This window comes from Molothrus ater, chromosome 1 (assembly GCF_012460135.2).
Source record: "Molothrus ater isolate BHLD 08-10-18 breed brown headed cowbird chromosome 1, BPBGC_Mater_1.1, whole genome shotgun sequence".
In the NCBI taxonomy this organism is placed as follows: domain Eukaryota; kingdom Metazoa; phylum Chordata; class Aves; order Passeriformes; family Icteridae; genus Molothrus; species Molothrus ater.
Window position 1 is genome coordinate 22,131,417 of NC_050478.2, and position 27,881 is coordinate 22,159,297.

Consider the following 27,881-nt stretch of genomic DNA (forward strand, 5'->3'; position numbering starts at 1 on the left):
TGTGGAACTTGGACCGAGTTTGTCATCCTGACTGGGGGACCAGAGTTGTTGGCTGCAGAATTTGCCTTTCAGGCACCAAGGCTTTTAAGCATGTATAGAAATCAAAAGCTTTTCAACTACCCAGTCTTTAGAGTGTCTGGGATGTGGAAAACCTGATTTGAGGTTTTTTTCAGCAAATCAGCCCAAGTAGGGATTTTTAAAACAGGTCTGCTAGCTGTCTTGCTTCCTTAGGTGTCTGTTACTTTGTGAGATTTGACACTGGATAGATGCTGAACTAAGACAGAGAAATGCTTCAGGAATCTTTGGTAGCTGTTTAATGATTAAGCTGATGTTAGCAGCAGTCTGAAGAACAACAAGAATTTGCTGCTTTAGTGACTAACAGAGGGTGTGAATAGATCAACTCCTGTTTGTTTTTCTTGCATGCTTTTCCTTACTGATACAGCACCTATGCCTTGAAAGGATTGTTTTTATTCAAACTGTGACCCTGTTTAGTAACTTGCAAATAAACAGTCATATTCCCAGTTTGTATAATAAATGAGTAATGAGATTATGTTAATATAATTCCAGGGCTGGCTTTAGTGGTGTGCATGAAGTTCAAGATTGAGTAGTCCCGTCTAGTCCCCTTTGTATAAAGGTAGTTTTCTACCTTAGAACAAACTTAATGTCTTTGGGGTTATTGGGGTTTTTAACTGCAATGCATTTTATGAAAGATTTTTTTACAATTTTTTTAATTGAAAAAAACATGTTAAACACAAAATACAGATATGAAAAAACAGCATTAAAATAATACCAACACCTCCAAAGTCTCAAGTTGAATGTCTGATAAGAAATTGGGAGAGGTGTAACAACTTTTGGAAAATGTGCCAAAATATCACAGTTTTTGATCTCTTCCAGCATCAGTGCACCTGTGCTACAGAGAAGGCAGCTGGTGCTGCCTTGTTGATACTGTCATCTGCCTTCTCACTCTGGTATTGCTAGATCTCAAAAAGTTTAGAAAATGGCTGATTGCTCTTTCTGTCCTTATTGTAACTTGCAAGGTGTGAGCAATAACTTGTTAGCACTATTGCATTTTCCATTTCATCCTTTCTATACCTGTGTTGCTCCCATTGATTGAATTAGTAATTTGGTATGATTTTATTTATTTTTTTTAGAGAGAGACAATGCATGCATATTGCTCTCCTGGTACCACACCGAGTCTGGCTGTTTTTTTGTTAACCCAGGCACTGTTTTCTGCTTGTTAACAGTCAACACTTTGTGACACTTTGAACTGTACAGCTGGAAAAGCATTAATTTTCAGTGTCACACCGGTGCATTCTTTGTGATAAATTTTTCTTCTACTCCATGATACTGAATGTGAAGGGTCTGTGGAGTCAGACACTTTCCAACTGTTGTGAGAATACTTGATGCAGGAAAGTGCACCCTTTATCAAGTGCCCCTTTGAACTCTTCCAGTGTGAGTGCTGCAGTTACTTGGCTTGATATCAAGAGCAGCATGACATTGCTGTTGCAGTCCCACAAGTGACTTATTACAGCAGTCCCTCTCCTCCTCCTTCCCTTGGGACTGACTCTCTTAGCTTGCATGCTGGATTGTCTCTTCTCACATATGGTTATTTTTGCTAAGGACATCAGGTCCAGGACATTTGTGTCCTTTAACTTTATTCCACATTAATTTCAAATTGCGTTTGCACTTGGAAAGAATGAACTGTCTCCATGCTGGAGACATAAGGATCTAAGTAATCAAAGGAGTTTTTCATCTTGCCCTCAATGTTTGCTTAAAGTTTTAATGTTATTCTCTTAATTTTTAAATTTTCAGGTACCATGTGGTATCTGCTGAACTATGGGGCTCCTGCGCTCTGTATGGATCTTAGTCCCGTACCAATTCTGCCAAAATACTGCAGAGCATATTTCTGGGTCCAAAAAGGGGAGATTTCAAGGTGACAATACAGGCATATTTATACAAAAGCATTGTTTTTTCTGTTCTGTTTTATCCTTAGCTACTGTTATGCTTAGAAGCCTCATGGTGTTTTCACTGCATGCTCTGTACTTCTTCTATCCCTCATAATTTAGGGGGTTGCCTCTATAACAAGGGGTGATTTATGAAATAAATCACCTATTATTTCAAGTCAACAGTCTCCATGCTTGCAAACTTGTGTAAGGAAAGGACTCTCTAAGACTGTCCTCAGTGCATAAATATCAAGTCATTTTCTTAGCAGCAGCCCCAGTGCTCTAATCCTCACCACCTCTCTGGAATTGTCCCAAGATATGTGTCAGGAGCTTGATGATGTGGTGGGGCTTTTTTCCTCTGAAATCTTGGGTTCATTTGGGGTTGTTTTTATATGGTTTTAAACTGTTAGAACACTCTTGTTATCCATGGGCTTTTTTATACAGTGATAGCTTTGTTTTCTTGTACCTTTGTCATGTAAGTTATTGCCCATACAGGTTTCCAACTATTACTTATACTTAACAGAAGGAATACCTATCACATGATGAAATTTGAAGTATGTGGACAACCTGCTATGTTTTAAACAACATAGCCTATCCTGCCTGTGCCCCTCTCTCCTTTTCTTCTTTTTCTCCTTTCTTTGGGAGTAAACATTCATAAACACCATTTAATGTGGTGTATAAGATCAGTATACAGCTAAACTCCAGAGAAATGTTTTGGACTAAAATCAACATATGTATGTTTCTCTTGCAGTGTGGAACAGTCTTCTAGTTCTGACATGTGCATAGTTTTTATGAGGGTTGCTCTTTTCCTGTTGTGGAGCTCAGTGCTGCTACTTTTATAAACAGAGGATTATTAAGTACTTCCAGGCCTGTATTATTCTGGATTTCAATTTACAAGTGAAATAGAGACTCAGGATCATTGTTGATTTTAGATTGGTCTCAGATACTTCTAATTGCTTCTTCATGCCCCAGAATGTTCATATTCTTGTCCCACTTATGTTTTTTGTCTCAAGTGTGTGAAGAAGGATTGGTGCTTGCCCCAGGTAGGTGTTTGCATAGTGTGCAAGTGTGTGCAAGAGCTTCTGTGTTTAAGCTGCCTTGGTAGCCCCCCCATCCTGTGTGTCTTGGTTGTGTGCAGTTGCAGGGAGAGCAAGGGTGATCCAGTAGCCAGAAACACCCCTGGGGGTGGGCAGTCCCCAGATCTGCTCTTGCTTCACCCACAATCTTGGGAAATCACTCTATGTAACTCGGCCCATGTCTGTCCAGCAGGGTAGTAGACAATCTGTAACTTGAGAGGGTGCTGTGGGCATGAACATGTTAAAGAGTGTGAGCTGCTCACCTAATAGGTGGGCTCAAAACATGGGGGTTGAATACAGAACTTCCAAACACAAAGGCTTTAAGCGAAATTATCTATCTATCTATCTATCTATCTATCTATCTATCTATCTATCTATCTATCTATCATCTATCTATTTATCATCTATCTATCTATCTATCTATCTATCTATCTATCTATCTATCTATCTATCATCTATCTATTTATCATCTATCTATCTATCTATCTATCTATCTATCTATCTATCTATCTATCTATCTATCTATCTATCATCTATTATCTATCTATCTATCTATCTATCTATCTATCTATCTATCTATCTATTTATCATCTATCTATCATCCATCTATCTATCTATCTATCTATCTATCTATCTATCTATCTATCTATCTATCTATCTATCTATCTATCTATCTCTATATGTATATCTCTATATGTATATCTCTCTATATATCCCAGGACCAAGTATGGTAGTAATTTGCTGTCTGAGTGGTGCATAGAGGCTTGTAATATGCACCCTCAGGAATGAGCTATCCTCTGATACTTAGATGGTGAAAATGGGTGGGAATATGTCAAAGATAGCCACTAAATTGAAATGAAAATGGGAGAAAGCTGTGATGTCTTGCATGCTGAAACAATCGGTGAGAGAAACACTGTGGCTTTCAGCTCACTGCTTTTCCCATTTTCCCTTGGTGGGTTAGAGCTATTTTTAAACTCAGTATCTTTTAAATAATGCATAAGTTAACAATAGAGACTTATAGTACTGGAAAAAACCACACCAGTGAGCTTAAAAAACCCCAGAAAATCCTTCCCAGACTGCTTCCAGAAGGGTCTCTGGGAGGAACAGAGCACACTTGTCTCTTCGATTTCCAGACGTCTTTTGCAAAATTCCTTTTTTAGAGCAAATCTCCTGTCTTTGAACTGAGATTTTTCATTTGCAAAGTGCCTTCCCAGTCAAAACAACTGAATAAACCCTCTGCTGAGAGAGGTACATCACTTTGTGGGCCTTATATTTTGGCATAGCATACCCCAGTCTGACTGTGTAAGTACCTTGGCACCTTGGTATGTCAGGGGGAGTGCAGCGAAAAACCTTTTCCTCTGGGAATAGTATGCTTGGATGGTTCAGCTGAGCTGTGCAACTGCAGCTACTCTTGTTTTTTCAAGTAGTACCAGATCTGTGGTCCATGTGCTCCATGGCTATCCCATGCACAGGCAGCCAAACCAGCAGAGCTGGTAGATCCATGAACCTGAAGCACTAAATGGCTGCCTGTGGAAAAGGAAAGCCTAGGAAAGGTGGCCAGCAGGGCTGGTTACATCCACATGGCTTTTGCAGCCTGTTTCCAGTGGTCACACTTTGGTTTCTGTAGCTGGCACGCATCCATCGAGAAGGATCAAGGGAAAGTGGTGGCTGGGAACATTGTCACCACCAGACCAATTCATCTGGCCCTGATGGCTCTGAGAGAAAAGGGGCTGCAGGGCCCGAGCTGCTGGGCAGATGAATTATCGCGGCAGCTCGGGGGTTTGTGACCTCTGCGGCCAGGAGCGCAGCGGAAGCCGCGGAGCCTGCGAGCCCTGCCAGCGGCACAGGCTGCGCTCCTGGTTCTGCTCCCTCCTGCCTGCAGCCCCAGGAGCTGCTGCGCTGAGCTGGAGGGGTGCAGCTGCTCTGCTCTGCCCAGCAGGGGCTCAAGCAGTGAAGTTAGAGATGGAGCAGGACTGTGAAATTAAGAGTATTTCCAGGGGATTTGGATCTGCTGCATTTTTTATGTCATCCAGATCTTGTTTTGCTAATGAGACCTCTAACTGAAAGAAAGGGATAATGTCAGTTTCCAGTAATCCTTGTTTGCCTTTTTTTACTAAAAAGTGAACTCTAATGATCTTAAGGGGAAAAGAGGGAGAAGTAGAGTATTTAGGGATCCAGTATCAATCATGTAATTTCATTCCCTTTCACTTTTGTCAAATGCTTTTATATTATCTTGTAGACAGTAATAAATATTCATGTGGGTGGAAAGATAGCACTTCTTTTTTTTCCCCCAAGTACATTTGGAAATAATTTGCACTCTGGTTGTCTGAAAAATTACAGTTCTGTGCTGGTTTTCAAATATATTATTTTAATGCTTTGTGAGATATTTTGGGTGAAATGCTTAGTGATTTGCAACTCTTTCACTGTAAGAATTTTTTTTAATCTCCTTCCTTAATTTTTAAGAATCTGTATATAGAAGATTTTACTATTGATTGTGTTTGGTAGAGAAGGCTTACTAAAAATGTCTGTTCTTAAGACACTAAGGAATTAATATTAAAGAAATAAAAGTTGTACCAGTATGTTAGTTATAGTCCAGTAATTGATGTAAAAGATAAAAATAATCATCAACCTTATACCAGCACAGCAAATTCTTTTAAGAATATTTGTAATTCCTTTTTGTGTCACTGACAGGGGTGACAATTTGTGATATCTGTTTAATTTAGAAAAATTACATGTACTACACCCACCAGCATAAAGTGGTGGGTGTAGTACATGTGGAGTTTCAGGCTATTGCTCATGGTTTACTGTCAAGGGGAGAACTCTTAAGTGTTTCAGGATGAATCTCAGTGGGGAGTTGGAGAACATATTCTTTGATTTACGTAGCAACAGTAAGGAATGACAGTTCTGGTTAAAAATCCATGTGTCAATTGTGTACAAAGCATTTTTTACAGGTTGTAAAGAAAGGATCAATTTGACTCTATCTTGCAAAATATGTTGTAGGTTTTTTGTAGCATGGCACATATGAATCTCTCTGAGTATTTACCCAGAAATACAACTGGGTGCTTCAAACAGCTGGCATAGGTGGGTTTTGCCTTTTACAGTCTCACAGGCTGCATGTGCTCCTTGTCTTTCCTCACACTGAAGGCCTAGGACCCAGAAGCTGGTGAGTGTTCCCCACTGTGCCTCCCATCCAGCTTTGGCTGTATTTTAGGATGCCCAGCTGGTCTGCAGCTGTTCCCAGAACCTCTAATTTTCCTCCCCCTTTTCCTGCCCCTTTTTGTCTCATGTTGGATTCTTTCAGAGAGTTGCACTACTGTTTCCTCTCTCTTGATACAGGTGAAGTGACACATAACAGCCTTGTGGCCTCTGCCCTGTGGCCTGTATAAAGAATTGGCACTCCTCTTTGCCTTTTCCAGGTTGCCTGGATTCAAGTGGAGCACTAAAAATTGTTCAGGTGAACTGTGTCTCCATATTGTATGTTGTTTGTAGTATTTTAATAATTTTCAGCCCTAGAAAGATCCTTTAGACCAAAGTCCAAGTTTACATTGAGAAGAATTCATTGTCCTCAGTCTCTCATCCTGGGACTGAGAACAAAAGCTAGAGGAACATGAATGCCTTCATGCTTGTAAAGGTCTTTGTAACTGAAGATGTTCCCAAGAAAGAAAACTATCTGCAGCATCCTTGGGAAGGTTATCTTCACTCTGTTCTCACTTCCTAGGCTTAAAACTTTGCAGTCTAGAGGAACATGAATGCTTTCATGCTTGGAGAGGTCTTTGTCACTGAAGATGTTCCCAAGAAAGAAAACTATCTGCAGCATCCTTGGGAAGGTTATCTTCACCCTCTTCTCACTTCCTAGGCTTAAAACTTTGCAGTCTCAAGGCAGTGGAGTCTGTTTTCAGGAAGCTTCTCTCTCGGGGTGTGATACGTGGAACGCCACCACAGGTAATGTGGTGGATGATCCAATGGTGGATGATCCAATGCCTGTGCCTGAGCCCGCGCCCCAGCTCCAGTTATGCTCCTAGAAAAGGCTTCGTGTGGCACCTCACACCTTGTGCTTCTGGCATCTTCAGTGCTGCTGCCCTGCAATGACTCTGGGAGCTGGGGGATTTCTCTCACACACCCTTTCTATATAAACATAGATGGTCACACATCGCCATTTCTTTTTTGTGACAGATGGATTGAAAAGCCTATTATTATTACTTAGACTAAAATAAAACCTACTGTTAATGTGTTTGGTTTTGTTAAATGGAAAGCCTTCTGGTCCTTGAAGATCTGGGAGGTACAAATCCACCTCGTAGTTCTGGACAGCTCTGAACTTGTCATGGTAGAAATCTTCCATCTGTAAGACAAATGTTTAAAAGTCTCAGCAATTTCAATGGAAAGTCTTTCCAATTAGTTTTTGGAGTTGTGAGAAATCTGTTGTGAAATTCTACAGTAGGCTTGCCAGTGTTAACCTGTTTTCTTATCAAAACCTAAATAAATAATTGCTGTAAAGAGAAGATTATTTTGTATTAGAAAAACAATGTACACGTTTGCTAAAATACCATGCCATTTATCAGTTTTTTCAGCAAAACAACAATAATGGAACTTGGGCTTTTTTTGGGCAATAGTTTCTCTTTCTTCTTGATGGGTGAGCAACAGTGGGAGGAAAGGCAAACAAAAACATTCTTTAAAAATATTGCAAAAGCTTTGCAAGACTTAACTTACATAAAAAAATACAATATTTCACCAACTTTGACTTAACAAACTAGTTTACTATCATGCTTATTATTCTTTTGGTTGTATTCTATTTCTGCAAGCTTTCTTTTTTTCTTCCTGGAAGAAATACTGCATTCTGTGTTTCATTCACTGATTAGTTATGTTGTTGTTACCCAGTCTTTGACTTCTCTTCAGTTGTAGTGTATGGTTCTATGCTGTACAACTCGGAAAAAAATTGAGTTTAAGACAAGAGTGTTATTGTGCTTTTGGAAATGATATTGTGCAAGTCTGGGATAGTAGCTCATGATTTTTTTCCATGTCCTTTTATAAACCCATATCAATGGTACTGCTAAAATATGTATTTGTATCCTGAATAAATTACTGGGGCTCAAGTGGCCAAGTAGCAAAGAATAATTGCTTATTTTGAATTGTTTTCCAAGTCATTATAACAAGTTGCTCATTTAGGAAAGATGAATAAGATTCTATTTTGGTGTTTTTCTCTTATTTAAGTATCTTTGAAGATTGAAAAAGGAATTGCTTGGGGGGGGGGAAACTGATTTGGAAGAAAATGTTCATACTCTCTTTCTCATTAGACAAAGGAGTCTGCTATTTGTATGTTGAATTACCACTAGAGAATGGAAACTCTTGATTAAACTGATAAAAGTGTAAAGCTTGTGTGCCATTTATGGTCCATTTAGGACATGGCAAAGATGGTAACAAAGTGGTGCTTTGTGAACTTTTACTGTATGGTACTTTCTGTCTTTTAAGATACGCTGGAAAATGGAATAAAAGGATTTTGGATACAAAATTATGACATGCACAGAACTATATCAACATGCAGTGGGCAAAGGCCTTTAAATACTTGGGCTGGCTTTAGATAGTGGGGAGGAGAAAGCTGGTCAGATAGCTTAGGGGGCTTCCTTAGGCTTCAGGAATGGAGAGGGTTTGTTCTCTTAGGGGTCTTCCTTAGGCTTCAGGAAGTGGGACACTGAAGGGGTTTGTTCTCTGCTCCTGTCTTTTGCATTTTAGTTTATTTGCAGTTCTACATGTTTCATCACCTTTCTGAGGTGATGGTGTATTAGTATAAATAATACTACTTATTATAGTACAGCTGGAGTATTAGTAATATAATAATGAATATATAAACATGAATAAATATGGAGAATAGCCGTACAGTGTAAATAATCATTCTTTCACTGTCATTTCTGTTGAGTGTGAGGCTGGGGTTCTGCCTTGCTGGAAGGAACAACTGTGCTCTACTGCACACCAGTGCTTTTGAGGAGCAAGTCTAATTCTACAGTTTCTGAATAAGTGTCACCTTCTATTTCATTTTATGTGAATGAAGCTAAAGCTTCGTACATGGATTCAGGCAGGCATAGCCAAGCATGCTTGGCATAGAGCCAATCACTGTGATCTGAAGTTAAGGTGGCATGAGTTTTGTCTCATTTCAGAGGGCTTAGGTCTTTCAGGGCCTGAGTGCCCTTGACTCCCACTCATTTAAGTGGGAATTGGGCAGCTTCACCTTGTGCATGCTCAGATTAAATGGACTGGAATATGAACTTCATGTCTCAGAACAATATCATGATCCTGTGTATTCAGAAAATTTCTCAAACAGCTTACAATACCTTGAATGGCACTACTTCATTTCCTGCTTCTCAGTTACCGCATTCTAAGATGAAAATGTTTTCTCTCTCCCCCTTGCCCTTAGTGTGTGCTTCCTGCTGATATTATATATTAATATTATATATTAATTCTGCAAATGCATTATTGAACTTCAAAGAGCATTTTAGGCTGCAAACTGTTAAAAAGTTAAATGGATGTTTGAGTTAAGGGAGAACACATCTACTTTTCTTTTAATTTGTTTAAATAGTGTTAATTTCATACTATTTGTACATATGGCATAAGACTTAGTAGATAATATAACATTACATTTCAGGAGTTTGCTTGTGTTATTGGTGTTAAATTGAGTTTTGTTTGAGGAGATTTTAAACTCAATTTCAATACAAAAAACCAGCTCATATATATTTGGATAGATTCTGTGTTATTTTTGTACATGTCTTCTACAATGAAAAGCTGTAGGGTTTATTGTACCAAAATGAAATAAGCTGTGGAAATGGTGGAATTCTCAATGAGAAATTTGTCTATATCCCAGTGACAGTGAGCCTCAATGAAGGGAAAGCCTTTTGTATTTAGAAAATGGTTCTGCTCTATTAAGATTTTTGTCCCTTAAAAATATTACATATGAAAGTGTAATGTCAGTAGATTTCAGGGATGACAGGCACTTCTTGTAGTGCAGAAGGTGTAGAGGGTCTTTGCTCTGCACTCTAACCAAAATACAAACTGTTGTGTAAAGTCTGAAGTCAGTGAGGTGATGATACAGATGTTGGAAGAGCTGGAATCTGCCTGTTCTGCCGTGCATCTCCCATCTGCCACTGGTGTAACCATGTTTTCCCACAAAATAACTTTCCTTTAAACTTGGGTGCATCTTTATAGTTCCCCTACACATCCATATTCTCGTTTTGAGTGTTTTAACGCTGACATATTCTTGGCCAAAAATATCAATCTGAAATGCAGAATGCTGGTTCTGGATAATGAACTGATTTTCAAAAGTGCTGTGTTTTCAAAAGTGCTTTGTTAATGAATATAATGAATGCTTAGCAGCTCAAAATATCTCATGTGTAAGTTCTTGAGAGAAAATGTCAGTTTGGGAACAAAGAGGGAAGAGGGCTGACAGTAAGTCCAGGAGACTTAAAGCAAAGCCTGTTGTATCTCAGACATTCCAACATTTTCCAGTTAGTCATGTTTTTGTTTCCTTTGGTCCAATGATCACTTGTGTGGCACAGAGCAGAAATGATGGAGTTGATTACATTCCAAGTGTAGTCTGAAAAGCAATGATTAGGAAACGCTTCTTTTTAGAGATACTCCAGTTATACTCCTTGGTCTGAATCAAGCAAATCAGGGCTTTGACTGTGAGTGTACAGAGTTGGTTCTTTGGCTATATGGAGGTACTTTCGGGAGGGGGAAAAAAATCATTTTAACTGTTACATTTGGGATTAAGGTTTCACATTGGAAAAGTTGGAGGAACTTTTCTGGTGTAAAACCATTTGTTGGAAATTCCTGGCCAGCACTTTTTAAAAGATATGTTTTCAGGGCATCTGAGGTGTCTCAGACTTCTTGCTATATGTCCTTACACTCTAATTCTCTACCTGCTACACAGCATAGCTAATTCCACCTTCACAAATTGCTGGTCCATAAGGAAAACAAATGTAAAGGGAAAATGCATTTATTCCTCTAAAAGCATTGCCACTTTACTTCTGAATTCTCTTTTTTGTAAGTTTCTGATTATGGCAATCAGTGTTTGAGATTACATCATCGCTCCCCAAACACTGATAGCTATGTGCAGAGTCAATAAGCTTGGAAGAAAATATTCATCCATGCCTGAGTCTTTGTGATTTAAAAACCAGCTATATTTTTATGAATTGCACTTTAATGCTCATTTCCAAATATTAAGATAGATTGCTCAGATTTCAGTTGTACTAGCAGTGTTACCAGATGTACTGAAAATAGTCCCATGAAAAAGCATACAGAAATTATTAATTGGTAGTAGAATTGTAAATATATCTGGCTCTGGTTTTTTTGAGGGGGGGAAAAAGAAGTCTGGGTGTATAAAAATATGTATAACCCTGTATGTTTTCTAACTTAAAAACCATTAGAATTTGTGGAGGTTGGTTAGGTCGAATTTATATTTTAACTCAGAATTAAATTCTACAGTATTATGTGGAGCTTTTGGAAGGTTTTTTCTTGCTCTGCAAGCCACATTATTGTCCCTGATGATTGCTTAATAAATTCATTGCACTCTAGAACTTGAGTCTTAAATCTAGCTTTTATTATAAGCAATACATGACATGTTAGGAGAATTATTTTTAGAAACATAAATAATTTAAAGTACTGAGCAAGATTCTATAAATACACAGTAAGGATGATAATAAGGATATCCTTATACATTTTTGTACTGAAAAGGGGAATACAGTCTTGAACATGTGCTTGTCAGTGTGACCTGTAGGTATAACCTGTGGTGCCCTTTATTTAAATTCTTGCTGTCAAAACCACATGTGATGTTCCCTAAGAAGTGATGAGCACTGTTGTGAGAGACTCTTGAGCTCTCGCTGAGGTGCTGGATTGTATTCCCAGAGTATTCCCTCGCCTGATTTTCAGAGGTGCCTAAATTAGGAAGCTGAGTCTCCCAGGATATTTGTAGCCAGCAGGGAGAGCATGGGCTCCTGCAGAGGGTGGTCAGGGCAGGAGGCTGGTGGGAGGGTAATGTCTTGCCTTTGTGAACAACTTCTCTCTCTCTCTCTCTCTCTCTGCTGATTGTGGAGTAGGGCATCCCAGAGGGACCGATCTCCCAGCTGGTTGCCCTGTTTCCCCATGGCTCAGCTAAGTGAAAAAAGGGGAGGATGGCTTCCTTGTCTTTTTAGAAAAGTCCTTCTGTATCTTTGTTCTGCTGCAGAGGTTCCTTTAGGACACTGGGTTACCTCAGGATGAGGACAAGTGAGGAGCTGGAGCAGTTCTTTTGTTAGAACAGTGTGAGCACATCACTGAGATTGCCAAGCAAAGATGACAGGAGATTTGAAAGTAGGTTTATTGTAAAAATGCTTGGTCAAATTCAGACTCGTCATTCGCTGAATTAAAATTTTAATTAGAGGCAGCTCTACGTTCAGAGGCAGGTGACAGCTAGAGCCACCTGCACGTGACCATGTCCTGGCTGAGGGGATGGCTCTGCAGAGCCAGGTGTGCTCCCAGCCAGACCCCATTGCCCAGCTGTGCTTCACATCCCACAGCTGGATTTGCCAGTGGACCCTTGGGTGAGCAAAAGGACAGGACTGCAAAGAGGAATGGTGGCTTTCAGAAGTGACACTGAGGTCTCTGTCCCCTGTCTCTTTGCTGAGGAGGCTGTTAGAGGCCTTGTGATGAGGTGCTGCATGGAAGGAGTCATTCAGGATTAGAGTCAAGGATCTGAGGGCAATAAATTCTTCTGGGTTCTTCAGGGCAGTTCTGTGTTCTTTCAAGACTTTGTAAAACGCTGCTATGTAGCATTTAAAAGGGTCTGCAGCTGTTCTGCACCTTTAGATTTTATTTTTACTGCACAAGCTGGATATGCTTTGTGAAAATTAACTCTTTCTAGACAGACTTTTCATCTGGGTTTTATTCAGCTGTTTGGAAAGACATTAACTTGGAGCCCTTTGAAGGAAAAAAAGACATATGCCAGAATGGCAGAATATGTTCCTTCTTGCTTCTGCATCTGCTGGAATTGATCGCACACTTCATCTGCTCCTGTAGGATGCACTTTACACCATCACTGTAGTGCTTTGCTGTGCCACCTCCAAAATGTAACTGTTTGATGCCAGATAGTTGCCAGCTTGCAAAGAATGCCCAGATCTGAAAAGTCAGGTGCACAGCCTGAACTACAGAAAATATGACAGTCCTGGAACAGAAACAGGAATACATAAGTAACCTCTAAATGAAGAGATTATTTCTTTGAAAAGTAGTGATTGGAACTGGCACACTCAAGTATGAAGATCCCTTTTCATCCTGAAGGGAATACTTCACGATAGAAAAATAGATAAGATTAATAGATAATAATAAATAAGATATTTCTTAGAAATCTATTCTCATTATAAATGGGCATATAATGTTTCTGTCTATAGTCATACCATAGCTGGGACATGAGAGGGTACAGGAAAAGACAAAATAGTCATAAGGAATTGCATTATCACAAAAAAGAAAAAGTTGAGTCTCTGCTGGAATCATAAGCCTGCTTCATTGTGGCAAGCATTCTGGAGATGTAAGGAGGTGGTGATTCAAATTTAAAACTCAGTGGGAAGTATTCAATATACTTGGATCTGCTCTGACCTGCCAGTTTTTCCATCCTGGGATATGTATTCTGGGATTTAAACCATGGTTTAGGTGGCAGCATGAGAAGATAGAGGTGTTTTGTTTTTGAGCATGACTGAATAAATCATGTCAAGTGCTGAAAATGTCTGTTAGCATATTAGACACAGTGGTAGGTATGCAGGATAAACAAATTTGGTTTGTGTTTGAGTCAGGAAAGAGAACATGTGGTTTACTGTTTTCTAATCATTAGAAATTTGAGCTAGAATTCTCCCAACAGACAGTTCTGCAGGACTATGGACTAGTCCTGATTTAAGAGAAGATGACATGAAAGATGAGAATAAAGGGATAGGAAAAAGGTGTGGTGAAGGAGCTAGAGAAAACAAATAAGCAGATGGGATGTCTCATGCATAGTGTATTGTTGATAGATGCCTCCTAGGGATGTAAACTCTATCCTATATAATTTTTTTATGGATATATAGCATATAGAGGAGCTCTGTGTGTGTATAGATATATATAGGATATATGTATATGTATATCTATCTATCTATCTATCTATCTATCTATCTATGCACACAAATGCATGTGTGTGTAGAAGAGATTGATGGTAGCAAAGCATCAGTCAAATGAGAACTTGTACCAATGCTGTGTGACTGAACTAGCTACAAACTCTAGAATTTTTTTAACTTCTTTTACCAATCAATACACCCATTTAAGTGGATATATGATCACCACTAGTAATAGCAAGGTTTTTAATCCTGTTCCCTTACTGCTTAGAAACCAGCCAGGTTATGCCACCTAGCAGTATAACTGGTCTTAATACAGTTTTGTTGTGTTGAGGGGTGTGAATATGGGGAGTTTTGTATATAGAGGAAAAAAAGCTTGTCTTAGGGTATGAAGGATGTGAGACCTATGATAAGAAAAGGGAGAGATATTTGAACCTGCAGGAGTTTTGCTGTAGGATTGTCAGTAGGAATTGAACTGTAGTCCCATCAATGAAGCAGAAGATGGAGAACTGTCATAGCTGCATTTACAGAAATGGATCTCCAGTTACAGATGTGGAGCAGTCTCTGCAATGGATGCAGCCAGCAGGGTGATGCTGGCCACTGTTGCTCTGTATACCTATTGTAGGTTACATGATGTCCATATGAACCTTATATTTAAAAGCAATCCTGTGCTAATAGGTGGAAAAATAATTTGCATCCTGTAAGCACAAATGTATTTTCTCTCAGTTTCATAAAATGACTTTGGATAGAAAAGTAAATTTAAAATAGCAAATTACTGTGTTTATTTCACCCTAAGAAACAGTGACAGTGATTAAACACAAAAGGAATAAAACTGCATCATACCAATGGTCCATCTGTCCTGGCACTGGAAATAGGGAATGCTGTGAAAGAGCACATGTGCTGGGCCACTTTCAGGTTCCATTCCACTCACCCCCATAGCATCCATGACTGTTTGATTGGAGATGCCAGTAGGCACATCCCTGTGTGTGCCTTTTATAAAGCACCTGTTTATGGACTCAGTGTCCATTACTTCAGTCCCATTCAGAGATACCTTCTGACACTGCTAGCCTGTGCAGCCTCCTGTGGCAATGTGGTGCAGAGATTCACAACTTGTTGTGTGACATAGTGCTTTCTTTGATCTGTTTTAAATTGGTCTTCTAATTTCTTCAAGTACTTCCCTATTTTACTAATGTGGAATTAAGAGAATAACAGCTTTGCATTAATTTATGGCTCACATGATATTGTAAACCTGTCATATTCCCCCCATTCTCACCCCATCCTCTCTTCAAATTGAAGAGCCTTTTGAGCTTAGAGAGGATGATTTACTGGTAGGTAACACACAGGGAGGCAAAGTAACCTGCTGGGTCATCAGCAATGCCAGAGCCATCTGGCAAGCCAGGCAAATTTGACTTGGAACAGCATTAGGAAATGGATTTTTTTGCTTCTCTGAAGCTAGCTGTACTCTTGTAGTTGTGTATCCTAAATGAAGATTGATGATTGTAAGTTTGAGGGAGCTGTGATAATTTCTTGGACTGGAGTTAAGTGATTAGTGTTGTCTCAGAATCTGGCTCCTGAGGATTCAGTGGTTAAGGGACTCTTGTCTTCCCACTCTTCATTCATTTTTAAGATGTGCCATTAATTTTATTTCACAAGCTTTTGTGTCACTTGTCATGTGTGGATATTTTGAGATATTTTCCCAGTAATGCAGCCTGTTTCTTCAAGAAACTTCTTTCCTTGTCTCTCTTAACTCTGCAATTGGATTTTTTTGCTTAGTTTCAGGCTAAAATCCTGGTTCATCCACAACTGAAGCATGAGACCTTTGACTTCTGATCCATACAATGACCCATGCTATTAAAATTGACCTTCTTTATCAAAATAGAGACATTATAGTGCTACAGGAGTTAGTTTCAGCTTCTTGCTCTTTAAATTGACTGTCACTGAAGATGTTCTTCATGTCATGACTCATTTTTTCTTAGCCCCTCTACCAAGAAGAGGCTTTTTCAATGTCTTAGAGTTTCAAGCCTATTTCTATCTTTTTGAGATTCTATCACATTTTTTTCTTCAGAATAGTTTCTGGAAACTAATCTAGTTCCCAGATTTAAGGTTTGTAACGTTTTAAATTGAAACTATTTTTAAGTATACTTTTTTCTACAGTTAACATCCTTTGTGAGCAAACATAAAAGTAGGGGCAACCTTTATTCCTGGTCTTTTTTTCACTGATATATCTCAGGTACTTCAATGGTTGATGCAATCACTAGATTAACAAAAACCCCAAACTTCTCTATAATTTTTCAATCTATTTATGTGAATACTCCATATATAAAAACCACACTGTTTAAAATAAATGATTCTTGGTGACTACTGCATAAAAGATTATTGGGGCATGCAACCTTTCAAATATTCAGGACAAAATGCAAAGTTCAAGCAGCAGGTAACCATGAGTGTTAGGGGGGTGATTGTCCTAAGTGCTTATAAAATCAATGATGGCACAGAGGGGGAAAGCTTTGCTGTCATTAAGGGTGCACATTTTAAGATGGGTATGTTCAATGTTGGTGCCAAACTGTATCTCTCTTGAAGAGATACTGACTCCTTTTCTGGTCTTTCTTGGCATCATGCAGACGTAGGCAGCAGTGGCAAGGATGGGCTGGGGAGTAAAGGAGGTATAGGAATGTGACCAGGGAGAGGGAGGTAGTTATGGTGAGGCGGAGTTTGGAAGAAGGTGATGAAAGGCAGAAGCTGAGGCAGAGCATAATTTGGCCCCTTTGTATTCTTATTTTCTGCATCTTAATTTTTAAAATTTTATTTCTGCAATTATGCACTGTTTGTTGTCAATGTAAGGCAGCCTGAAGGTGAAGCAAGGCTGTGCTGGCAATGAGGTTTGCTGGACAGCCCCAGTTTCCGTTGCTGGGTTGGAAACTGTGCACATGCAAAGCAAGTGGTGATGCCTGGTCACTTTGACAGGGGTTTTCTGCATGACTCTGGACAAACATCCCCCACACTGAAGCCTTCACCCTTTTCTGTAGTGACAGTTCCTTGTTCTTCAGGTACCACCAGGAGGACACTTGGGATCAGCTCTGAAGAGCTTCAAGAGCTCCAGAGTTGTCCAGGCTGCAACACAGAGCAGGACACATCTGAAATGTGTTCAGATGAAAAAGACACTGTATTTCTGCAATATATGTGCTGTCAAGTGGGCACCCAAACCAAACAGATAGTTTACAGCATTTTAGTAGTGAGGGAAGTGCTGACTGTCCTGAGGAGCAGTACATGGAGGACTCAGTATTTGTGTTGTGCAAATACTTTGAGAGAGCATAATGGATAAGTTCATGAGTGCAAGAATAATTTGTAAATTTGCTCCAGGGGAAGATCAAGTATACAGTATCTAGAATGTGAGGGCAAATCTTGAAGTAAGCTACCAAATAAAAATATTTAATAAAGTCCTTTCACTAAATGATAACAGGTGTCCTGTACAAAATGTGTGCGCTTGTTTTTAATAGCATGAAGTCATGCCAGGGCCATGTATAATACTTACACATTCAATTTCTCAGTTTTTCTCTTTCAAGATAGCATTTATGGACAATACACAGAGAGTTGGATTGAAATATGGTTGAAATCACAAGTGAGTTTACTTGGGAAATGGTTTTCCATGTAGTATAAAACAGCTTGACTATATGAAGAGGCATATTAAAAACCAGGATTAGACCTCACTAGTACCTTTGTGCAGGGAAATGTATAGCCTGTGCTTCTCATGTGCATTCCTCTTCCCTTTCTCAGTGATTTACCATCCTCTCAGGTACTAAAATTAACTGTTTTATCCTGACTTTTAAGTAGCAAGTGCATGAGCAGAAAGGCATTGAGGAAACTGCTTTGTAGTAAGGGTCTAAAAATACCTGCTCATTTTAATAGGATTTCTGAAATTTCTGTAAGAAAAAAAGAAGTAATTGCTTAAATAATTACTGGTGTAAATTACTCATCAACAAAAAAAGAGTGAGGTTTTATTGACACTTGCATTGCCATCATTACTGTCAGGAAAGCTCCTGGATAAGTAGCAAAGTGAAGCTTGCCCAGACTGCTTTTAGCTCTGCCTGTGAAAACAGAAGTTTAGAGCTAGAAAAATCCCATTTCACCTTTCTGCCTGACAAGAATCTTGCAAGCACCAGCTGTCTGCTCTTTCTGCTTGTTAAAGTCTCTCATTTAGTGCTAGGGTATCTTGAGTAGCAGTGTCTTCCCATGGATACTGGGAAAGCTCTGTGTGTGTGTGTGCAGATTCCTTGTTAGTACACTAGATTAAATCTCTCTGTTGTCTGAAAGAGAAGACAGTAGTCACCATCCCTCATCACCAGCAGCATGAACTAACTGCCATGTTGAATTTGTGACCTTTGCAGTGCTTGTGCCTCATAATATTTCATTATGCCTTACTTAAAAAACCCCTATTGTTATATATCATATCAGATGCTATTTGCCAATTTCTATATTCTAATAATAATGCAAGAAATAGAATTAAAATATTGTTAATATTTAAGTTTCCATAAAAAACAGAACCTGAAATTATGATTTTGGAGCTACTTTAGTTATGTTTTGCTCTTAGTTTGGTGTGGTAGGGAGCTTTATTCAGATTTCCTTAAAACATACTGGTAAGAAACTTGTGGTGATGTGAGTAAATGGTTAGTTTTTAAGCATGTCTCTTCCTAGCTGCAGATGTTAAATACAAGCTTTTAAGTCTTTTCCCCTGGAAAATGCAAGCAGTATCTATTCATCTTTACATTCTCACAAAATTGCCCACACAGTCATTGAGATAGAGAAGTTCAAACTGAATTGCAAACATTGTAAAGGACAGGCCAAAAAGTCCATGCTGTGGTAACTGCAGATGGGGAATGGCTCTGTAGAATGGCACTGGATGTACTTCAGGTGCAGTTCCCGTGCACAAGGCATGCCCAGCAGGACATGCTCATACCAGCCTGAGCCTTCCAGCACTGCTGCTGCTCCACAGGTTTTCCTTTTCCTTGCAGCTATTGTTGTGTGCTCTCTCCTTTTCTGTGGTAGTAATAGGGGCCATGTGTGTAATAGAAATCTGGTGAAACTAAGGAAGAATGCTTTCAACCTGCTTAAACCTTTTCCCTTCAAGAGATGAAGCCAGTTCAGAAATGAAACACATGCTGTTTGGAAGCCAGAACTGTGAGACTTCTTCTCTAAAGCCAGAGGTGGAGGCCCTGCTCAGGGCTGCAGAGCTGCTCTGCAGTTTGCTGTCTGTGCTAGGCTGCAGGGCAGTTACTATCCCGTCCTGCAGGCACAGTAGCTATTAAGGGATAAAGGACTAAGTGTATTTTCAAGTCAGATGGCATTAGGGATCTAAGTGAGAAGCCCTGGAGAGGAAAAAAAAGTGAGCAAATGTTAGTATTTGGAAGAAACATCATCAGAGATTCAAGTTGTGTAATTTTGTGAAATGTGAAATTAAGCTCCAGGAAAGGACTCAGAGTGGGTACTATTCAGCACTTGTGTATAATCCTTTGAGAATTTAACCCATTCTTAAGTCCCTAATTTCTTTTTGAAGAAAGCCTTAAATAGTAGGAGTAGAAAAACTAAGAAATTTCTTTGTCCGTTCTCCCTTTCATATTAGCTGCAACAAGGACAGAAAAATACGGTAAGAATATTTTAAAAAGGGGTGAAACTTCAATTTGTGTAGAAAAGAAGTGGCTGCTTTTCTCAGGAGTTTTTTCCTTCCTCTGAGTAGACACTCTGAAAATTGCTGCTGTATCTACGAGAAGCTATCTAATTCTGATTGATTAGTCCATTTGGCTAACTTAACAGATACAGTCATTAATTAAATTAGCCATCCACATAAAAAGAAATTCAGCAATTCTTTTGATGGGAAGGAGCAGATGAAAGTTTTAGAGTTGTGGCTATTAAAGCATAGAGTATGGAGATAGCTAATCCCCCCTGAAGTGAAAAGAAAGATCATGTATGAGCAGAGAGGTTTCTGGGTAGTCATGAGGATAAAGGAGAATTAAAGTGTCCCGTGTAGTGAGATACAGAAATCTGCCAGCTAAGTGGCTTTTTTGAGTTTATCTTGCTGTATGTTTTAGTTAGCTCATGGCTGATACTGAAAATGTTCCAGGACTAGAGTGTAATGCAAGATAATACAAATTGTCCTTTTTACTCTTACTGACTGCCAGATAGAAACATCCATTCTGTTCCCTCTCATCCAGTTTTCCACTTTCTTGCTCTTTGTTTTACGACAATCAACCTGCCTTATCTTTCTTGGTGTACAAGATGGGCTGTACTAAAAATGTCCTCTGATAGCCACTCCTTCCATAGCTAATATTTCTGTTAATAATTGTTAGAGGATGTACACCACTGGGGGAGAATATTTCATTTTGTGGGAAGCTTCCTCATCTTCATGTGCCTGGCACCCTGACAGTGCCCATTCCTCTTACTGCAGCTCTCTTGAGCATGATGTTGCAGGAGGCTTCCTTCTCACAGCTGGCTCTGCCCCAGGGCTAGCATTAATTGTGCAGTTGATATGGCATCTATCTCTTATCAGTGTCTCCATCATTTCCTCGAACCTGTTCTTTTCTCTTGAAGGTCTCCATATGTCTGCTGATAATTTCCTGCTGGCATTCGACCCATCCAGACCTTTCTGCTGATTTCAGCTAAAACCTTGTCTTCCTTTTCAGTAGTGCATCTTCCCTCAGATCTCTCACTTGATGTTCTTGTCCGGCATCATATTAAACTGAAATTTCAGGTGTACATAATGGAGAGTTGTGGAGACAAGTGAGGGTGAATAAATGATAAAGAATTTCTACAGTGTTTGAGGAGACACAGCAATGATATCAGATTATCATGAAGCCAGTAATTTCTTTTATTTGTAACACTGATGCTGACAAAGGTACATCATAGTACTATGTTTATGAACTCCCTTTATTTCTACCTTTCTTAACTTTTTAATTCTTCCTATGACCTCTAAAGAGAACCCTATAATTTCTGCTCTTTTTCTTCTGTAACTGCTAGGCTTTTCAGTCTCTTAAATCTGGAGAGCTAATTTTTATTCAGAAGCTGGTGATAGGCATTTTCCATCTCTATTTGAAAGTTTATATTAAATTTACAGGGATAATTCCCAGGTTTTTCTCCATTTCTTATTCAAATGCAAACCTCTTCCTTTTAAAAACATCTTTAATCACCTTTTTTCCCCCCTTCTTTTGACTTGAAGTGCTTTGTAATCTCTTGTTTTTTCTTTCTGTTTCTTAAAACACTTGACCTGCTCTGTCCTCTTTTGTCTTGCCACCATGTTTTTTTAACCTTTGTTTCTTCCTGGAGCAGCCTCTTTCTGCTGGGGAACCCATCTATATCCAAAGCTAATCTGTTTTCATGGGTTCCCAATCCCATGGGATTCGTTTTGGTAAGCTGTTGATTCAAGGTAGAATTTAGGTGCCTGTATATATGCATCATCTTGGATAAGGAAAATTTCCTGAGTTGGGGGCCTATTCTGTAATAAAATTCACCCAGCTTATGCCTCTTGTGTACTGTTGTAACTGGGAAGGTTGAAAGAGCAAAGAGGATTTTGCTCTTTTTTTGTTGTTGTTGTTGTTCTGGCCGTTATGCAATTGAGTCTTTATGGGATGGGCTCATATGGACTTTAGATAATGCTTCAAAAATGCTGCTGCTGTGAACAAGATGACACTACTTAATTTGTGTACACTGAAATAACAAACCTCTGAGAACAGAATTGCCATTATTAGTGTAGCAGTGTTTTTCCTTGTAAAAGCAACAGATCACATGTGCTTTTTTTTCCTGTGAAATGTTTTATTTTTAGGTGTTAACATATGCAGTTTTTTCCCATGCCTTTTCAAAAATTTTGTACCAATGCCTCAACAAATATTTCTGAAAATCTCATTCTGCAATATTGTCAATGATAGTGATGGTGGTTTTTCTCTGTAATTTTTTCATCCCTTGTGTTTCTAAGATTTTTTTTTCACAATCTGTTTTTTGTTTTTTTAACATGCCAGTTTTATTTGTAATTAATACTAAAACTACCACTTAAGCTGACAAAGATGGTTTCTAGGATAGATCAGCAGGCAAGCTAAATTATAGCATAGGAAAGTGTGCATTTATTTATGTTGAAATGCATATTATTTTAATGCTTATTGCCTTATCTTGCTTGAATAATTTTAATCATGTTTCACAAGTATTTTAATCTAGATTTTTGTTTGTTGTAAAGGAAGGCCTTCTATTAAAATGATGCAGTTCTGTGCCTGTACTGTTACTGGAGACAAAACATGACTCCACCCAGGAGGTGACTTCGGGCCTGAGTTTTTAAGATTGTGTATAATGGTTAGTTTGTAGCTTAGTTTTTAATAGCATTGGTTGCATTACTGGATCTGCAAGAGTGTTGTGGTTTTTATGATATTTTCAGTGCTGTGAATCATAGTAATAAAGCATATGATGGCTTCATTTATGGGTTTTTCTACTGATAAAATATTCTCAGACATACCTGCCATGTTACTGAGGATAGGCTTTAAAAATATCTCTACATTTCAGATCTGTGGTCTGCTTGCAAGCTGTGTTCTCAGTCCCCAGGAGCTGGGCAGGCAGGTGACCTTGTGGTGTTTCCCTTCCAGACAGGCTCATTTCAGGAATCAAGGCATTTGTGACATACCTTGAAAGGAGTGGGAATGCCAGCAGCTCCCCAAATGTTTCCAGCTTTTTTGTCCTCAAAGTAAGGACTGAACAGGAGGAAAAAATGGATGGGCCTGTTTAGAAATTGTTCTTTTGGCTTACTTTGAAAGTAAATACAACTTGAACAGCCTGGGAATGTCCATCAGTGGGGTGTTGGGTGGGAGAAGAGCAGCTGAGTGACCATCAGCAGCCCTGGAGCTGGATGCCACGGGACACTGTGTAGCCCTGAGGAGAAGCAGGACCTTCCAAGGTGCAGGCAGAGCAGCCCAGGCCAGGTCAGAGGGATGCTTGGCCAACTGCCCCGTCCCAGAAGCCCAGGGCCAATAGTGAGGGAAAAGTGGAAAAGCTGAGCAAGCATGTATGAGGCTTCTCCAGAGCTCTTTTCCAGAACTCCAACACTTTGTGTCAGGTACAGTGTCTGTGTGTTTAGCAGCTCCCAGTTACATACACTAGCTTGTCCATTCCCAGCTTGAACCTGTACAAACCTCCAGCATTCATGCTTTCCTGCACTTTCTTGAACATTGTAATGGTTCTTTTTGATTAGTTTTGAGGTCACTGACTTATTTTTTTACCTTCTAATTCTTGTGTTGTACAAGGCAGAGAATGATCAATGTCTTTGTTTTCTCATGCCAGACACAATTTCCAGATTTTTGAGAACATAACATATGATCTTCCAGAACATTAAAATATTAACAGCAGTGTCTTTTAAAAAGTAATAATTTTGTTAGACCCACATGAGAAGAACCTGTGTTTCTCCTTGTCATCCCCCCAAATACAACTCTAAGGTCAGAGTTAAGCCATTCTCTTTGATCTTATATTCTTACTTTACTATCTTACATTTTATAATCTCTTGCATCTTTCTTGGCATGAAAACCTTTGTGTCCATCCAATAGGGAGGATGACATCTGTTTAACTGAGTCCCCCTGAAATAACAAAGAGTAAAGGTAGAGCCCTAAGCTATAAAGGAATCTTTATTAAAGTTATGGAAGCATAAACTTCTGCTGAAAGAATGTAGTCAAGGCTGGGAAGCTATATCACTAACTTCAGCAAGCTAAACTAAATACATTTTAAGAGAACATCTGTCTAAATTACTGAATCTGGAAAATGCATACAAGACCTTATAGAAGTCTTTGAGCTTCCCTCAGGGCATGACTATCCTAAATATTTAATATTCACTTCTAAGAGGAGTCAGAGTATTGCAATCAGTAACCCAACAGCATCTCTTTTAGGTGCTCCTCAGTAATGGGTCATCTGCAGGCTGTGCCAGGCATCCATACAGATATTGGGGCTGGCCAGAATTAAAGGGGTTCACGCTGGTTCTGCAGCAGCCAAGGGAGTCACTCACTCTTTCTTTCACCCTTATTGAGAGCTGCTCATTCCGTCCTTTGCTCTAAGGCTGATTGTACCTCTTGTCAAGGGATTTCAGTTACTTAATGCAGTGAAACCATGGTTTTGTGGAACCCTCCCAAGTGTATCTTGACGAGCGCCAGTGCTGACACCAAGAGTATTTTGATGAGTGTTAGCTCTGGCACCGAGGGTGTTTTGATGAGTGTTTGTGCTGACACAAGGCTGGTTCAGGGCTTGCTCCTGAGGGGGCACTGAGACTTCCTGCTTTCAGCAGTGACCAGCTGTGAACTCACTGAGTCAGAGGAGAGCCCACCTCAATTGTCCCATGGATGCTCCCATTCAGAAATTTGTTAGCATCCCTCATTTTGTTGCCTCTGTCCCTTACCCTTAGACAGAAAATATTTTTTTTAACATCCAATTTCCATTGGCTCATTGACAGTCCTTATGCCTTTGAGATTTTGCCAGTATCTTCTATAGTCCAATTAGTTACTCCTGTATCGTGGTGTGTAAATTGAGGTCTGTTCACACTCCATTTTTTGATAGACTTCAGGAGCCCCTCTGCATTTCCAAGTACTGGAACTTTGTAAGCAAAGCTGTCCAGTACCTGTCTGCAGTATTTAAAAAGAGGTCTCCTTTGGGCAGTGATATTACTCATACCTCAGTTTGACTGGAAATACATCTTTGACGTATTCTGGGATGACAGCTGTGTTTTCCAGGAAGAAATTCTATTGATCTGCCAAATCATTTTGCCAGAAACAAGTGTGGTCATATCTCTCTTCCTTATAAACCAGGCCTTCCAAAAATTTAATAGAAATTCCCTCCAGCCCTTAAGTGCATAAATTTGCTGTTTGTACAATTGAATTTGATCCTATTTCTAATAACCAGTCTTGAAGATCATCCAGGTCTTTCCTATGGGAGTTTTTTCAATCTTTTTTCTTTTCCATGCTTTCCAATTTAATGTTATCAGCATATTTCATTGGAATGCTCCTGAGTTTTGTGCCTAGGTAATTAATGCAAATATCAAGCTGGCAGTTTTTAGGGATGATATTGGAGGATCCATACTTCCAACTTTGTCCTTGCTGGGGCTCACTCAGGGTAGCCACCAATGTCTCTGTGAGCAAAAATGTCCATGGTCCTGCTGCCTGCTTGGCCAGGATGAAGGTCTGGAAAGCTGAGTCGCCATTGCCCTGGGGCTGCTCTGCTGCTCCTGCCCTCCCTCATCAGGTCAGCTCTTGTCTATGCTCAGGTGTTTTGCTATTTGAAGGAGAAATAATAAATTTTTGCCTCTTCTGCTGAGCAGGTTTGTGCTCACTGCCTCCTGCCCCAGTGGCCAACCTGCCTCTTGCCAGGTTTTCTTTACCAATTCGTCATCTCTTCCAGCTTAATTGTCACTGAGGTGGAACAATAACAAGACTTTATACTGATTTAATCTCAGTAAAATTTTGTAGTCTTTGAACCTGCTTAGTGAAATTTACGATGTAGATAATGTGGTCTCTTCCAATCTTACCAATTCTGTGATTCTGTGGTTTGCCTGACTAGAAAATAACTATGAGGAAGATAATTTGACTGGTTTAGCATTTGAATGGCTTAGTAAATACAGCCTGCATTTAATTTATATATGTTTGCCTCAGGTCTGATTGTTTTTTCTCCTTGGTATTTGTTCCAAGTCCTTGTGTACTTGGAGGCTGGGATTGCTATTGCCCAGAGCCTTTTCCTCTGGCATTGCTGAAGCTGCAGGGCTCCAGGGAATGTGTTCATCTGCACTGTGAGCCTGCCTGGGCTGCAGCTCCTGGGGCCCATGGCTTTGCCTGCCGATGCAGTGTTCACCTGAGCCCACCATCTTGGTCTTGCAAGGTGATGTCATTGTCGTGCCATTTGTCCTTTGAAACCTGCCAACACAGCTGCTGTTTTCCCTCAGACTCAAACTGATGTCCCATCCTTCTGCTTTTTTGCTTTTTTTGAAGTTCACCTAACTTCTGTGCTGTTTCCTTTTAGCAGCAAATAGAGGAGTCTCTTGAATTACAGTCAGTGTCAGTGGTTGGTTTTGGACCTTCCATGAAGAAACTCCCCTCAGTTTTCCTTGTCTCACCTTCTGCTATGGAAATCAGTATATCCCATGCACTGTGTAACTCCACTGGACATAGTTGTTTCAATTATTTTTATGAACATTTTAGGGAAAGTATCTTGCAGGTTTTGCCCTTTTCAAATGTAAATGTTTAATCAGTGCTTGCTGAGAGGTAGTACAAGAACACATGCACGAGGCTTACAGTTCTTTCTTTTTGTCTTCTTGCAGTGACCTGCTGTCTTCTGAATATCTTGAGAGGCATATCGAGCAAGGTGGGAAGACAGTGGAAGTTAAAGTAAGAATTTCTTTTTATGTTTCTCTTTTTTAATTTGCTTGGCTTTTGATGTTCATGAAAACTCACATATTTTTGTGAAAGGAGGGATAACTGATTTTTCAAGTGATTTGTTTTACTATTCTGAGGCAAGCATGTTTCTTGTTTTCTAACTTTCAGCTTTCAACAAGGCAAATACACTCCTTAGCCAAATTTAGTACTTTAATGTTTATACCAAAATGGTATCCATGAAAAATATATTCATAGTAGTTCTTTTTGCTAGTAAGAATACTTCACTTTTGATACTTAATGAAGAAAATATTTTTGTTTTGGTAGGTAGCATTTTCTCATTGTACCAAACCTCAAGTTTGGTATGTTATGAGCTTCTTTGTAAATTTGAGAATAGCAATATTTATTGTATAATATTTCCAAATATCTAGTCATAAGTTGTGTGTTTCTTTCTCTGTGTGTTTGTTGGCATAGTGACTACAAGATGCAATTTGTTGCTGTTGTCTTGTGTGAAATGTCCCACAGCCTTTGCAGAAGTGTTTTATTCTTTGCATGCAACATGGGAGATTTTTCTTGTGGACTCTGTATTTGTTAGGACTTATTTTGTAGATGTCAGCTATAATTTTTGTATCAATTACTATAGATTACTTAGAGTGTTCAGAAATGTATTATATATGGTACAAAATGGAAACTCTAAATTTGCCTATCAGGTAAATATTAGGTAAAATTTTATTCAAAGTTTACATTTTATTAAAAGAAATCCCCCAAATTGTTTTACTAAATCTGAGATAATCGAAATACTTCAAAACAAATGTGTTAATCTCTGCAGTGTGAAAGTGGAAATGGCAATGGGCAAAGCAGTCCTTTATCCACTGGACAGCTGAAGATGCAAGTTTCCTTTGGTTTATTCCCTTCTGTCATTTGCAAATAGGAAGTCTGCTCTCCCACTATTATCTAGATAATAGTCTGCATACATTATCAGACTGAGGCAAACACATACGTGTCCCATTAAACTGTAAAGACTAATTTCTCAGTCAGCTCTGCTCTGCAGTCAAGAAGTCTTGCTTGACTGAGGTTCAGAATATGAGTCAAAGCAGAAATAAAGATAATAGCTGATATTAATAAGAGAAAAAACAACCCATTTGTCTGCATTAAGATATATATATGCAAGTTAGTTAAGTTAATCCATCACTGTCACTGAATTGTTCCTGATGAGCAAGCCTTAATCAAGCAAGGAAATGTTTGAAATCAGCAGCTCTTCATATCTAAGTAATGTTTAATTGAAGGGAAAGTGATGGGAGGATCAGGCCTTTCAGAGGAAGGGTCAGAAAATGTTCTGGGTAAAACAGCTGTGAGCCTCAAGGGTCCCAGAGATTATTTCCCCTTGATTTAGATACTGAGCCA

The 27,881-nt window shown here is 39.3% G+C and overlaps 1 protein-coding gene across 8 annotated transcripts in view; it reads left to right on the plus strand.

Moving 5' to 3' along the window:
- ADAM22 (ADAM metallopeptidase domain 22) overlaps positions 1-27,881 on the plus strand; it is a 131,569-nt gene that overhangs the window by 31,730 nt on the left and 71,958 nt on the right. For all 8 annotated transcript variants that reach the window (XM_054515060.1, XM_036403793.2, XM_036403809.2 and 5 more), the window contains exon 4: positions 26,426-26,492. In XM_054515060.1, the coding sequence (XP_054371035.1) occupies positions 26,426-26,492 (67 nt within the window). The remainder of the gene's footprint in view (positions 1-26,425; positions 26,493-27,881) is intronic.